The sequence below is a fragment of the Triticum aestivum genome, chromosome 3A (assembly GCF_018294505.1).
Source record: "Triticum aestivum cultivar Chinese Spring chromosome 3A, IWGSC CS RefSeq v2.1, whole genome shotgun sequence".
Classification (NCBI taxonomy): domain Eukaryota; kingdom Viridiplantae; phylum Streptophyta; class Magnoliopsida; order Poales; family Poaceae; genus Triticum; species Triticum aestivum.
The window spans coordinates 532,267,581-532,280,594 of NC_057800.1; the positions used below are offsets into that span (position 1 = coordinate 532,267,581).

General features: G+C 44.7%; 1 protein-coding gene and 2 non-coding genes across 3 annotated transcripts; 2 read left to right on the forward strand and 1 right to left on the reverse strand.

The window, feature by feature from the left end:
• The first annotated feature begins 5,342 nt into the window (after positions 1-5,342).
• TRNAR-ACG (transfer RNA arginine (anticodon ACG)) lies at positions 5,343-5,415 on the forward strand. The gene has a single exon. It is a non-coding gene; the product is annotated as a tRNA-Arg (tRNA).
• A 112-nt stretch (positions 5,416-5,527) lies between these two features.
• TRNAR-ACG (transfer RNA arginine (anticodon ACG)) lies at positions 5,528-5,600 on the forward strand. The gene has a single exon. It is a non-coding gene; the product is annotated as a tRNA-Arg (tRNA).
• Positions 5,601-7,323: 1,723 nt separating this feature from the next.
• On the reverse strand, positions 7,324-10,495 carry LOC123062069 (GDSL esterase/lipase At4g10955). Its single transcript, XM_044485402.1, has 2 exons — positions 9,956-10,495; positions 7,324-8,524 (listed from the first exon to the last, which is right to left on the reverse strand). Exons 1-2 carry the CDS (start codon positions 10,426-10,428, stop codon positions 7,531-7,533), a joined length of 1,467 nt encoding a protein of 488 aa, XP_044341337.1. The 5' UTR covers positions 10,429-10,495; the 3' UTR covers positions 7,324-7,530.
• Between the last annotated feature and the right edge of the window lie 2,519 nt (positions 10,496-13,014).

Consider the following 13,014-nt stretch of genomic DNA (forward strand, 5'->3'; position numbering starts at 1 on the left):
GGTTTCACACCAAGGAGCAGCAGGACTTCTATGAGACTATTCCACTAGATAAGAAGCCCATTGTCTGCAATATGAAGTGGGTAGACTACAAGTATATTGACAACAACGAAGACCACTTTCCAGGAGTGCATGAGAGCTTCAGGCTATGTGGGGTAGACAAATTTGTGGGTCAGAAGTTGACCAAGTGGAATGATGAACTCATCATGCAATTCTACTCCACAGCACATATCTATCATAATGGCAAAATTATCTGGATGTCTGAGGGTACCAGGTACCAATCAACAGTTGCTGAGTGGGCTAAACTGATCAATGCCCCTGCAGAGCATGAAGATGACATAGATGTATATGCCAAAAAGAAGAAAGATCACAACTCAATGGCTAACATGTATAAGGAGATTCCTGAAAAAGTTTTGGAGACTCACAAGATGGGCTCTGTATACTATCTACTGTCTGGCCTGACCACCATCAACACAATCTTGAGGCATACTTTGTTGCCCAAGTCAGGTGATCATAGGATGATCAAAGGCCACTCCATTAACCTGCTACAGTTGTTTGATGTGCCCCAGAAGTTCAAGGTGATGAGTCTGATTGTTGAGACAATCAAGAGGACAGCTCCAGATCAAAAGAGGTCATGTGGGTATTCTCCACACATCCAGGTGCTCATCAACTTCAAGATGGGCACATGCACTTACTTGTTGGACAAGAAACATCTTCCCTTGAGGCACGATTTTGAGGACAACACTATTGTCATGAATGCTGAAGATCCCACATCTGCAGAGGCTCAAGAGAAGAGGGAGAAAGCTGAAGCTAAGAAGGCAGCAAAGATGCCAAGTGCTGAAGAGGCTTCTCAAGTGTTCCTCAAGTCAAAGCAAGACCAACTTGGATATCTGATTCAAGCCACCTTGAGTATTGAGAAGGGATTAGCCACCCTGACTTAGAACCAAGAAAGCCTGGAGAGGATCATCGAGACTAAATTCTATGATCTTGACTTAAAAGTGACAGAGATGCAGATAGCAGTTGAGCAGCTCCAGGAAGAAGCTGGGGAGAGAAAATGGTAGGCTACCACAGATGCCTTTCAGAGAGTGCCAAGAGGACAGAGATCTGCTGCAGTGCTAGTGACTGACACAAGAGCAACTACATCAGCACCTGTAGCCACAGCATCAGTGTCACCTCTAGTTGCCACTCCACAAGCTCCAACAACTTCAACCGATGCATTCGTCCTCGGAGTCCTCTCAACGCCTCCTTCCGAAGATCAAGCCTAGAGAGACACATAGCACTATGCATTTTCGAGCTTTTTGGTAATTTGTTGCCAAAGGGGGAGAAAGTGTATAGATCATAGGCTTCGAGAGAGAGAGAGAGATTTTCTTCTTTTTGTCTCTTGTTTGATACTTATTTGTGTGCTTGCTTGGATGATACCTTATCTGTGTGTGAGATACTCGTTTGATCATGTGCTTGATCATATTACTTTAATGATTGTGCTTGAATGATGCAATTATTTATCTCTTATGTATGATCATTCACTTTGCCTTGGTGATGAGTGCAATTTCATATTCTATCATTTTGAGCGCTCCACCAAGATGTATGCGACATGGAAGAGTAATCCATGATCCTAATTGATTGTGCATTTGCATTTAAAAGCAAATTTTAAATAGTCCACAAATTTAGGGGAGCTCTTGTTTATCACATACTTCTCAAAGCGACAATGTATTTCAATCTTATTATCATTTGTCGAAGCTTTGATCTATATGTTGTCATCAATTACCAAAAAGGGGGAGATTGAAAGTGCAACTATCCCTGGATGGTTTTGGTAATTCCTAACAACATATAGCTCATTGAACTAATGCTTTTTCAAGATGATCATTTCAGAAAGTTCAATGATTGGCATGGCATGGACTAGGAATGTGGACCCCTCAAAATGCTAAGGACACACATTGGCAAAAGCTCAAGACTCTACATTTTCATTTTAGTGACTCATTGAGTCCATAGGAAAAGCAATACTATTAAAAAGGGATGAGGTGTTACTTAATGGCTTGCTTGCTCAAAATGCTTACTGATATGCTCCAAAAACCCTCAACCACTTCCTCATATCCACATATGTCCCAAACCAAAAGTCAAATTCGGCCCCACCAATTTGACCTATCCGGCGCCATCGAGTTCATTTGACATAGCCATAGCCAGAAACCCTAATCAGTTCGGTCTCACTGATAGGGACTCACCGAGATGGAATTGCAAACTCTCTGCTTCCCTTGTAACATTTCGGTCTAACCGAGATGAGCGATCGGTCCCACCGAGTTCGCAACGCAAACTCTCTGTTTCTTTCTCGTAACGTTTCGGTCTCACCGAAATGAGCGATCGGTCCCACTGAGTTTGCTTGACCAACTCTCTGTTTGCCTATTACAGAAATTGGTTCCACCGAGTTCATGTGATTGGTCTCACCGAGATTACGTTATGCCCTAACCCTAATGAAATTGGTCCTACCTAGTTGATCGTATCGATCTCACCGGAAAGCCTAACATTCACATTTTGAATCGAATCGGTCTGACCGAGTTTATGTATTCGGTCTCGCCGAGTTTAGTGAATTGTGTGTAATGGTTAGATTTTGTATGGATGCTATATATACCCCTCCACCCTTCCTTCATTCGTGGGGAGAGCTATTATAATGTGCCTACACTTCCAGCATATATTTTTGAGAGAGAACCACCTACTCATGTGTTGAGACCAATATATTCCATTCCAACAACAAGAATCTTGATCTCTAGCCTTCCCAAGTTGCTTTCCACTCAAATCATCTTTCCACCAAATCCAAATCTGTGAGAGAGAATTGAGTATTGGGGAGACTATCATTTGAAGCACAAGAGCAAGGAGTTCATCATCAACACACCATCTATTATTTTTTGGAGAGTGGTGTCTCCTAGATTGGTTAGGTGTCACTTGGGAGCCTCCGTCAAGATTGTGGAGTTGAATCAAGGAGTTTGTAAGGGCAAGGAGATCGCCTACTTCGTGAAGACCTACCCAAGTGAGGCGAGTCCTTCATGGGCGATGGCCATGGTGGGATAGACAAGGTTGCTTCTTCGTGGACTCGCGCAACCGTTACCCTTCGTGGGTTGAAGTCTCCATCAACGTGGATGTACGATAGCACCACCTATCGGAACCACACCAAAAATCTCCATGTCTACATTGCGTTTGCTCCCTCCAAACTCCTCCCTTTACCTTCATATGCAATGACTTGCATTCCGCTGCTATACTCTTAGATTTGCATGTGTAGGTTGATTCCTTGACTTGTGCTAAATTGTTAAAATTTGCCAAGACTTAAAATTGGGAAAAGGCTAGATTTTTATTTGAGACTTGTGCTAAGTTGCTAAAATCTGCTTGGACATAACTCCCCCTAAATATAAGATGAAAATGCATATTCTTGGACATATGTTTTGGCAGTTTAAATTAAACCGTCAAAACATCTTACATTCCGAAACAGAATGTGTACTTTATTTTAAAGGGAGAGGTAAATTCTGCTTCTTTGTGGGTGTGGGGGAGGTAAATTTTGCTTTTTAGTTGCAAAGGTAAATTCTGCTTTTTTATAATGGGAGACGTAGATCTTTCCCTATCCCTAGTAATAAAGCACGGATTGACTCCGTGGGTTCACCATCACAATACGCTTTCGCCTAGTCGTAATACGCTTTTACGATTCGTATAAACAAAATCGTAATGTAAACAAGGTGGTACTAATTTAGCGATGTCCAACGGCCCTTCCTCTCGATCCCATCTAGACCTCCAGCCTACCTCCACCTCCTACTACGCTCCGCCCTGTCTCATCGTGCCACGACGGAGATCGGATCTGTGGGAATCCATCACCTTTTCTAGGAGTGAGAGGACGGGGGACGCGAGGCGGCAGCGACGCTGGTGCTCCTTCAGCGAGGCGCCGGACTCCGGTGAGGCAAGAAACAGGAGGAGACGGCGGAGAACGGACCCGTGGGAATCCACCTCCTGTTCCGGGAGTGAGTAGACGGGTGACGTCGGGCGGCGGCAGTGCTGGTTTGAGGAGGTGCAACGTTTGCATGGTCAGGTGCACTTGGCTTCAGGCCCTGGGAGGCGCTATCAAATCCACGGCCGCGCTGCTGTGTTGACCAGGACGGCCTGCTTGTGCAGTGTGCCGCGGCCGGCTACTAAAGCCAGGCAGCGGAGAGACGCAGGCCAAGGGTGAAGACGGCGGGGTGCTTTAGATGGGATGCGCTTGGATGGGCGGAGAGGTGAAAGAGGATGTGGTACAGATCAGGAGCGGTTGTGGTGCCTACATATGTGTACCCCGTTGTTTTCTCCAAACCCATAAAATATGTAGCAATTCATATTGGTCTTCTTTATTCAGGGTAAGATAGCGGAATATACCTCTTAATTTTATATTGTTCACATGCATTTACTTTATTCAACTGATGATCCGGTCTTCTTTTATTTTTGTTCCTCAATCGTAGACTCGTAATCTCGGTTGAGGCCATGCATGGAGAAGGTGAGCTTGCATTTCTGAACATGCGTTATAAACTGAATCATCAAAAAGTATGGTGATAGCCAGCATTACGGTGCTTAAAAGTATGCAATGATGATCCCAAAAGAACAATAGCTATGCAACACAGTGGTGGGCATTGACATTTTGGATTTTTGTTGTGAGTTCTGTTGAATATTTCTCTAATTAATCTTCCATCAAAAAAATCTAATTAAGCTTTCCTTATTAGTATTGTCAGAGGATGATTTGACTATTGGAAATTTGATTGAAGATCTCAATGATGGCAATTTTATGTACAGTTGTTCAAATGATGGCTATTGTTGTTCAGCTCCTGCTTTCTGACCGGTAGCAAATTTTTACTTACTAAGAGGATCTACAACAAGTCCATTCAAATCCTATCCAATCGTCTGGGCGGACAACCCGATCACCGCCTGGATAGGAGAGAGAAGGAAAAAGGTAACCTAACCAGACCCCCAATAGGAAAATGGATGGAAAAAAAGGGGAGCATGGTTGCGTGTGTGTGCAAAATAAGGGCTCAAAGCACATACACCCATACACTGGTTGGACGCGTCCATGAACATTTGAGAAGTCAAATTTTTTCATTGTGGTTGTAGATGCCCTAAGCAAATGTATTATTTGGGATTTTGGTCCTTCTATAAGTGTGTTTTACTTCCTACAATTGCTAATGCATTTTTTGGCCCACCGAATTTTAGTGGTTTCTTTAACCCGTTACAACGCACGGGCTCTTTTGCTAGTTTTACTTATGCTCTAACAAAAAAATATAGTGGAAGGAAACAGGGAACGAATCAATCTGCAATCGATATATTTATGAATTAATTGCCGCATCAAGGACTCCGTGGCCCAATGGATAAGGCGCTGGTCTACGAAACCAGAGATTCTGGGTTCGATCCCCAGCGGAGTCGGTTGATTTTTCATTTTAAACCTTTTTTGGTTCTAAAATTCTCATAAATTCCTCAAAAAAAAGAGTGTCCCATAAAAAGTGGATTGTTAAATTCCAATTTTACCACAAAGGAGGACTCCGTGGCCCAATGGATAAGGCGCTGGTCTACGAAACCAGAGATTCTGGGTTCGATCCCCAGCGGAGTCGGACTCTTTTTCATTTTTACCGTTTTTTCTGTAAAACAAATCTCATGGATTACTATGATAATTTTAATCTCTATGAAACCAGAGATTGGTTCGATCCCCAGCGGAGTCGGGTTTTTTTTTTCATTTTTACCTTTTTTCTGTAAAATGAATCCCATGGACCCGTAAAAAATCTTATAATCCCATAAAAAAGGGGAGGTAAGTACTGCAAAAATTGAAATTGCATAGGACAGGTACAATCTTTGACCTTTTTTTCTGTCAAACGAATCCCATCGATCCCTAGAAAAAATTGAATCCCATAAAAAAGGCAGGTAAATTCTACAATCTTTGACCTTTTTCATTTTTACCGTTTTTTCCGTACAACAAATCTCATGGATTCCTATAATAATTTTAATCTCTATGAAACCAGAGATTGGTTCGATCCCCAGCGGAGTCGGGTTTTTTTTTTTCATTTTTACCTTTTTCTGTAAAATGAATCCCATGGACCCGTAAAAAAAATCTTATAATCCCATAAAAAAGGGGAGGTAAATACTGCAAAAATTGAAATTGCATAGGACAGGTACAATCTTTGACCTTTTTTTCGGCCAAATGAATCCCATCGATCCCTAGAAAAAATTGAATCCCATAAAAAAAGGGCAGGTAAATTCTACAATCTTTGACCTTTTTCATTTTTACCGTTTTTCTCTAAAACAAATCTCATGCATTCCTATAATAATTTTAATCTCTATGAAACCAGAGATTGGTTCGATCCCCAGCGGAGTCGGGGTTTTTTTTTTCATTTTTACCTTTTTTCTGTAAAATGAATCCCATGGACCCGTAAAAAAATCTTATAATCCCATAAAAAAGGGCAGGTAGATACTGCAAAAAAAATTGCATAGGACAGGTACAATCTTTGACCTTTTTTTTCTGTCAAATGAATCCTATGGATCCCTAGAAAAAATTGAATCCCATAAAAAAAAGGGCAGGTAAATTCTACAATTTTTTTGTGCAGGACAGGTCTTTTTACCTTTTTTCAGTTGTTTTTTCATTTTAAATTTTTTTCTGTAAAATCAATCCCATGGATCCCTATAAAAATTTGAATCTCATAAAAAAGGGCAGGTAAATTCTACAATTTTTTTTGCACAGGACAGGTAAAATATTTTACCTTTTTTTCTGTAAAATGAACCCCATGGATCCCTCAAAAATTTTGAATCCCATAAAAAAAGGGCAGGTAAATTCTACAATATTTTTTTGCACGGGACAGGTAAAATCTACTTAACCAAATATAATAAATCAGTCATTACGAAACAAACAGGGGACTGTACTTATGCATAAAAAAGGCAGGTAAATTCTACAATTTTTTGTGCAGGACGGGTCTAATCTTTTACCTTATTTTTCTGTAAAATGAATCCCTTGGATCCCTAAAAAAAATTTGAATCGCATAAAAAAAGGGCAGGTATATTCTTTTTTTTTTGCGCATGACAGGTAAAATCTACTTAACCAAAAATAATAAATCAGTCATTACGAAACAAACGGGAGACTGTACTTATGCATAAGTTCTTTGTCAGCAACCTGCAATTTAGCGTTTTGGGGCCTTCCTCCCTCTCTCTCTCTTCACTTGTCATGCTACATTCCCTCAAAAAAAAACTTGTCATGCTACAGAGCAACAAGTTACAAAACTTGGGTTCCGGGGCAGAGCATGCGAACATGGATATTATCCTGACAACAGATGCAATTGTACATCGGAATACAAAATAATAATTCAGTATTAACTAGAAATAAATTACTTAAATGAATTTATTATTAGCCCACAGTATTCTTACATATCCGTTTGATCAACATTAACCTATACGAACAATTCAACCATGGCCATAACGAAACATCTCGAGGGGTTTCAGTTGAGGTATAAACCGATTAGAAAGAGTATTTCTAACTACCCTTGAAACAGCCATCCCCTATGACTTTGTAGGAGGTGGTACTGCTGTGGACGAGTATAGAGACTTCAGCTGCCTGTGTATAAGCTTGCTGTCAGACACAGCCAGCAGCTCCATCCCATCCGACCACCATTGCTCCAGCCCGTGCGCCTCCATGAACTTCTGTGGGCCTTTTGACGACGTGACGAAGAGCTTCGCGACCACGTCACCAGCAATCTCGCTCGCCTTGCGCTGCTGCTGCTGCTCATCCGGACCCCCGTCGGGTCCGGAGGAAGAGGGAGCACTGTAGTGGCAGCAGATGTAGTCACTGTTGTTCACATACAAGTGTGGCACCCATTTCTTCTCTGCGCGTAGTCTCTTCTTGATGCTGCCATCCTCTTTTGCACAGTCAAGCGCTGCTTCTTCCTTCAATGGCAGGCTTGCCTTCACTTTCTGCCACAGGTGACTGGCCTTCTCGCTCATGCTTCTTAGGCTCATGGCAAGTGAAACAGAAGGTGGATTGAACAGATGGCAGTCTACGAAGATTCCTTGCTTGGCGAGATCTTTGCATACCTGAAGGGCAAAGCCAGCTCCCAACGAGTGCCCTGCGACGCAAACATTTGCGCTCCCAAATCTCTCAACTGCAGCCTTCAGTGCTTCTAAAGCGCCAACATATCTCACTGATCCTTTTAAGCTCTCCCAAACCAGGAAACGTAGATCATCCTGTAGGTCTCTTTTAATTGTAGGTTTCTGCAGCAATGTTCCTCGGAGAGCTAGCACGGCCCTTGGTGCGCCACTTGGTCTTAGGAGGATAAGATCAGACAATGCAGAAGACCGGTCCCACTCAAGGACGGCGCCGTATATGGAGCCATCTCTCTCATCAACTAGTGTCTGTGTGACCTTGTACTTGAAGGGCTTCCACCATTTTGGAGCAAGGCCATCCTCCTCTCCTTTCTGATCTTGCCTGTCTATTTCAAGAAGGTACACTGCCTGAATGAAGCATGCCATTACCATCCTTTTGTAATTTGGATCCTTCCTGCAAATCAGGCATTAGGAGAAAATGTTACATATACCTCATGTGGGAATGTCTAAGTAAAGTAGGCGTTTCAGAGTCCAGAGAACCTCATTTGTTGAAGTAATTGTTAATTAAAATTACGAGAAAAGGAACATAAATCCTGTTTGAAATGGGCACTTCGACATTGGTATCAGGCTTCAAGCGTTTCAGAGTCCAGAACTTCATTTGTTGAAGTAATAGTTCATTAAAATTACGAGAAAAGGAACATAAATCCTGTTTGATATGGGCACTTGACAATGGTATCAGGCTGGCCTCTCATAAAATATATATATAGCAACAAGTTACAGTTTTGCAGTGATGATGTTTCGCCTATTCCCTACAGACTTCAGTTATGTTCATTTCCAATATATTTTGCCCGCAAAAGCCCTGTAAGCTGGTGTCCCCTCCATGCCAACATAGTCTTAGCAGGAATATGCAATGTGGATTTCCGTTGCTCATCATTTTACATGATTATGATACCCTTCCCGTCCCCTGATTTTTAAGTTTATAATCCAGAAAGCTCATTTTTCTATGGCCATTCCCCCCATTTTTCTGTAAACATCACTAGCGACAAATATTACCAACAAGAATCACATGATGCAAATCTTTCCCATTTTGTTGGGCTGTTTTACCTTGCAGTCTTACATACTAAGATCATACTGCTCAGAGTTAACTAGCTAACTTAAATCTTTTTTTAGGCAATGAAGCAAACTTAACTTGAAGCAGAGGTTAAAAACTTCCTAAATTGCCATGAAAACAAGAGCCACACAGCTACACAAACAAAGCGGGTTAACATAAAAACATAGTTTAAAACTAGGAAGGTACGTACTAGTTTATAGTCTGCGCAAGGGAGGATGAGTAGGTTAAAGGAAACTTAACTGGTTGAATTGGTGCTTTCTTATTTGTACTCAAAAGACAAAACACAGTTCCTAAGGAAAGGTAGGAGGAGCATGTGCACGTCCGTGGCCCAGGAAACAGAAAACGAGATGGAGGGCAATCTTTTGTTTCCAGTCCTGTCATAACCTAAACTTGCAGGAAAGGTACAGCAAACCTAATTTGCACATCACACCACGGGATACTGCAAATAATAAGCAAACTAAGAGAGAGTAAATTTTGCTCTCATAATTTAATCAAGCAAAGTCGGCAGATTTCATCCCAATCAATAAACTCCCCGCAATTGCAGTTGGCAGGACGAGCATTTCAATTGGACGGCACTTCCTAAACTAATCTCGTCTCCATCTCAACAACAGACCAAAGGGCTCGGCAGACCCCCGCGAGTTCATCGAATCCACAGCGCATGCCGAACTCATCACATACCGGAGTGACCCGGCACACCCCGTTTCAATCCTGTATTATATGGCACAAGGAAAGTGCAAGATATATGGAATTATAGAGCGAGAGCGGAAAAATTACCAACTCGATCTGATGATCTCCCTCCAGTTGGGCGGCGGCAGGTTGCGGGGGCCGGAGACGTGGAAGGCGTAGGGGTGCCCCTCGACCGCCGCGTCGGCCGGGGCCACCACCACGGCGTCGCCGCCGCACCGTCCCCCAACCTCCCCCACCACCATCACCACATCCTCCTCCTCCTCCTCCCCCTCCCCCTTAACCGCCTCCGGATTCACCTCCCCTGCCGCCGCCGCGGCCGGCCCAGGCGACACCAAGTCCATCGCCATGGCGGCGCAGATCAAACCTCCCGACCGCTCCGCTCGCCGCGCGGGGGCAAGGGCAAGCGTGGAGCGCGTGAGCACGGGGGAGGACGAGAATGTCGTCGAGGGGTAGGGGCGGGGATTCGTGGGGACCGGGAGATGTGAGAGCGTCGTCTTCCTGGTGGCGTGGGAGAAGAGGTATATCTGGGATCTCGGCAGGGGGCAGCGCCCAACGGTCATGTTCGGAAGGGGAGCAGCAACTGGGGGGTTTAATGATGGGGGCGTGGCTTGGCCAAGTGGGGAAACGAGTATGCCTTCCTTGTTGGCCTTCTTCCTCCTTGGCCCTTGGGGAGGAGGGTTCCGGGTCAGATTTTAGAATTTTCTGTAACGCGTTCCAGGTGAGATTGGGGTTAAGCACCGACCAAGAGGTGAACCCTCGCGGGCCGCACGACAAACTTCCTCGCCTTTTCCATCGGTTCCCCTAATCTCCGGAGACTAGTCTGCAATAAAAGCTCGAGCCTTGTGAGTCTCTCAAGATTGATTCGTATGCAGATGGATCTGCAAAGAAATGATCCAAGTATGACCGTTTTATTAACTTGAGGGAGAAACGAGTTGATCTTAAGCCAACACTATCTCGCTCAATTTTAGCTCGATACCATATAATTTTGTTAAATAATCTTGATTTATATTATTCAAGAAAAATAGGATATATTATTGTCATTGTGCAATTTTTCTCTATTCTACCTACTAGCAAAATCAAAGCTTAATTATGCTCAGAGATAATTAAGCCTTATATGGTACATGGTCGGCCTTATATTAAATATCCTATTATTCTTGGCCAAAGTTTGAGAACAAATACACTTTCATTTTCTTTTCTTTCTAGTTCATATAGGATCTCTTGATAGTATCAAGTACTCCCTTCGTTCACAAATGTAAGATGTGTAGAAGACTATAGGATGCAACTCAATTTCATCTGAGTCTGTTACAATATATACATGTGGTGTCTTGCGTGATAAGTCAACTAACCCTACAATATCTCTAGGAATCAGCTATACAAGGCTAGAGATAATATGAGAATCAATCGGTAATAAATACAGAGATATCACGGTTCAACACCCCCTTGCAGTCGAAGCGTCGGCGTCGGCGATGCAAAGACTAGAACGAAACTCTTGGAATGCAGCAGTTGGCAACCCGGTCATGATGTCGGCAAACTGTTGGGTAGTCGGTACATGAAGAACTCGAAGCTGACCCAACTGAACCTTCTCGCGTACAAAGTGAACATCGAGCTCAATGTGTTTGGTGTGTTTGTGTTGCACCGGATTAGCTGCGAGTAGGTGGCCGACACGTTATCGCAGAAGACCACAGTGGCTTTCGGAAGTGGAATCCAAAGCTCACCAAGAAGGTGACGAAGCCAACAAGTCTCCGCGACCATGTTGGCAACAGCTCGGTACTCGGCCTCAACACTCGAACGGGAGGCAAGAGACAAGAGAGTCAAGAGAGGACCAAGAGACAAGAGAGTCATCGAAGAAGACACAATAGCCACACGTGCAACGTCAAGTGTCAGGACAGCCAGCCCAATCCACGTCAGTATAAGCGAGGAGCTCAGTTGAGGCAGAGGCGCGAAGACGAAGACCATAGATTGGCGTGCCGCGAACGTACCGAAGAATGCGCTTGACCAAGGACCAGTGAACATCATGGGGCGAGTGCATATGCAAGTAAACTTGTTGCACCGCAAACTGGATGTCTGGTCTGGTGAGCGTAAGGTACTGAAGGGCACCAACAATGCTGCGGTAGAGGGTGGCGTCAGCAGCGGGCTGGCCGGCGGTGGCGGAGAGCTTCGGTTTGGCCTCGGCAGGCGTGGCGGCCGGCTTGGGGTCAGTCATGCCGGCACGGTCCAGAAGATCAAGCGCGTACTATCCCTGGTGAAGGAAGAACCCAGAGGCATCGCGTCGCACATTAATGACGAGGAAGAAGTGCATCGCGCCTAGATCCTTCAGCCGAAACTCAGAGCCAAGACGTCCAATGATGTCGCGGAGAAGATCCTCTCAAGAGGCAGTGATGACAATATCATCGACGTAGAGCAGAAGCATAGCCACATGATCAGACCGATGAAGCACGAACAACGACGTGTCGGAGGTGGTGCTGCAAAACCCGAGAAGATCGAGGAATGCCGCGATGCGCTGGTACCACGCGCGCGGAGCCTGTTTGAGGCCGTATAACGACCGTGACAACATGTAGACATCATTCGGATGATGAGGGTCAACAAACCCGGCCAGCTGCTGACAGAGAACCCGCTCCTGAAGATGGTCGTACAAAAAAACATTGTTGATGTCGAGCTGATGTACAGGCCAGCGACGAGAGGCGGCCAGCTGGAGGACAACACGGATCGTGGCGGGTTTGACAACCGGAGAGAAAGTCTCGGGGAAGTCAACACCGACACGTTGCGCAAAACCGCGCACAACCCAACGAGCCTTGTATCTGTCGAGAGAACCGTCCGGGAGGAGTTTATGACGAAAAACCCACTTGCCGAAGATGACGTTCGCTCCAGGAGGACGAGGAACAAGGGTCCAAGTCCGGTTGGCGACAAGAGCATCATACTCAGCGCGCATGGCGGCGGTCCAATGCGGATCACTCAACATAGAACGCACCGAGCGCGGAACTGGAGAGATGGCCGTGATGCTGAGGTTGTGGTAGCGCGGGTTCGGCTGATGCACCCCAGCCTTGGCACGCGTCACCATGGAGTGGTGAGGCGGCGGGGGAGGCGGGCGTGAACCGCGGTGAGGGGCCACTATTGGGGAACGCAGTAATTTCAGAAAAAATCCTACG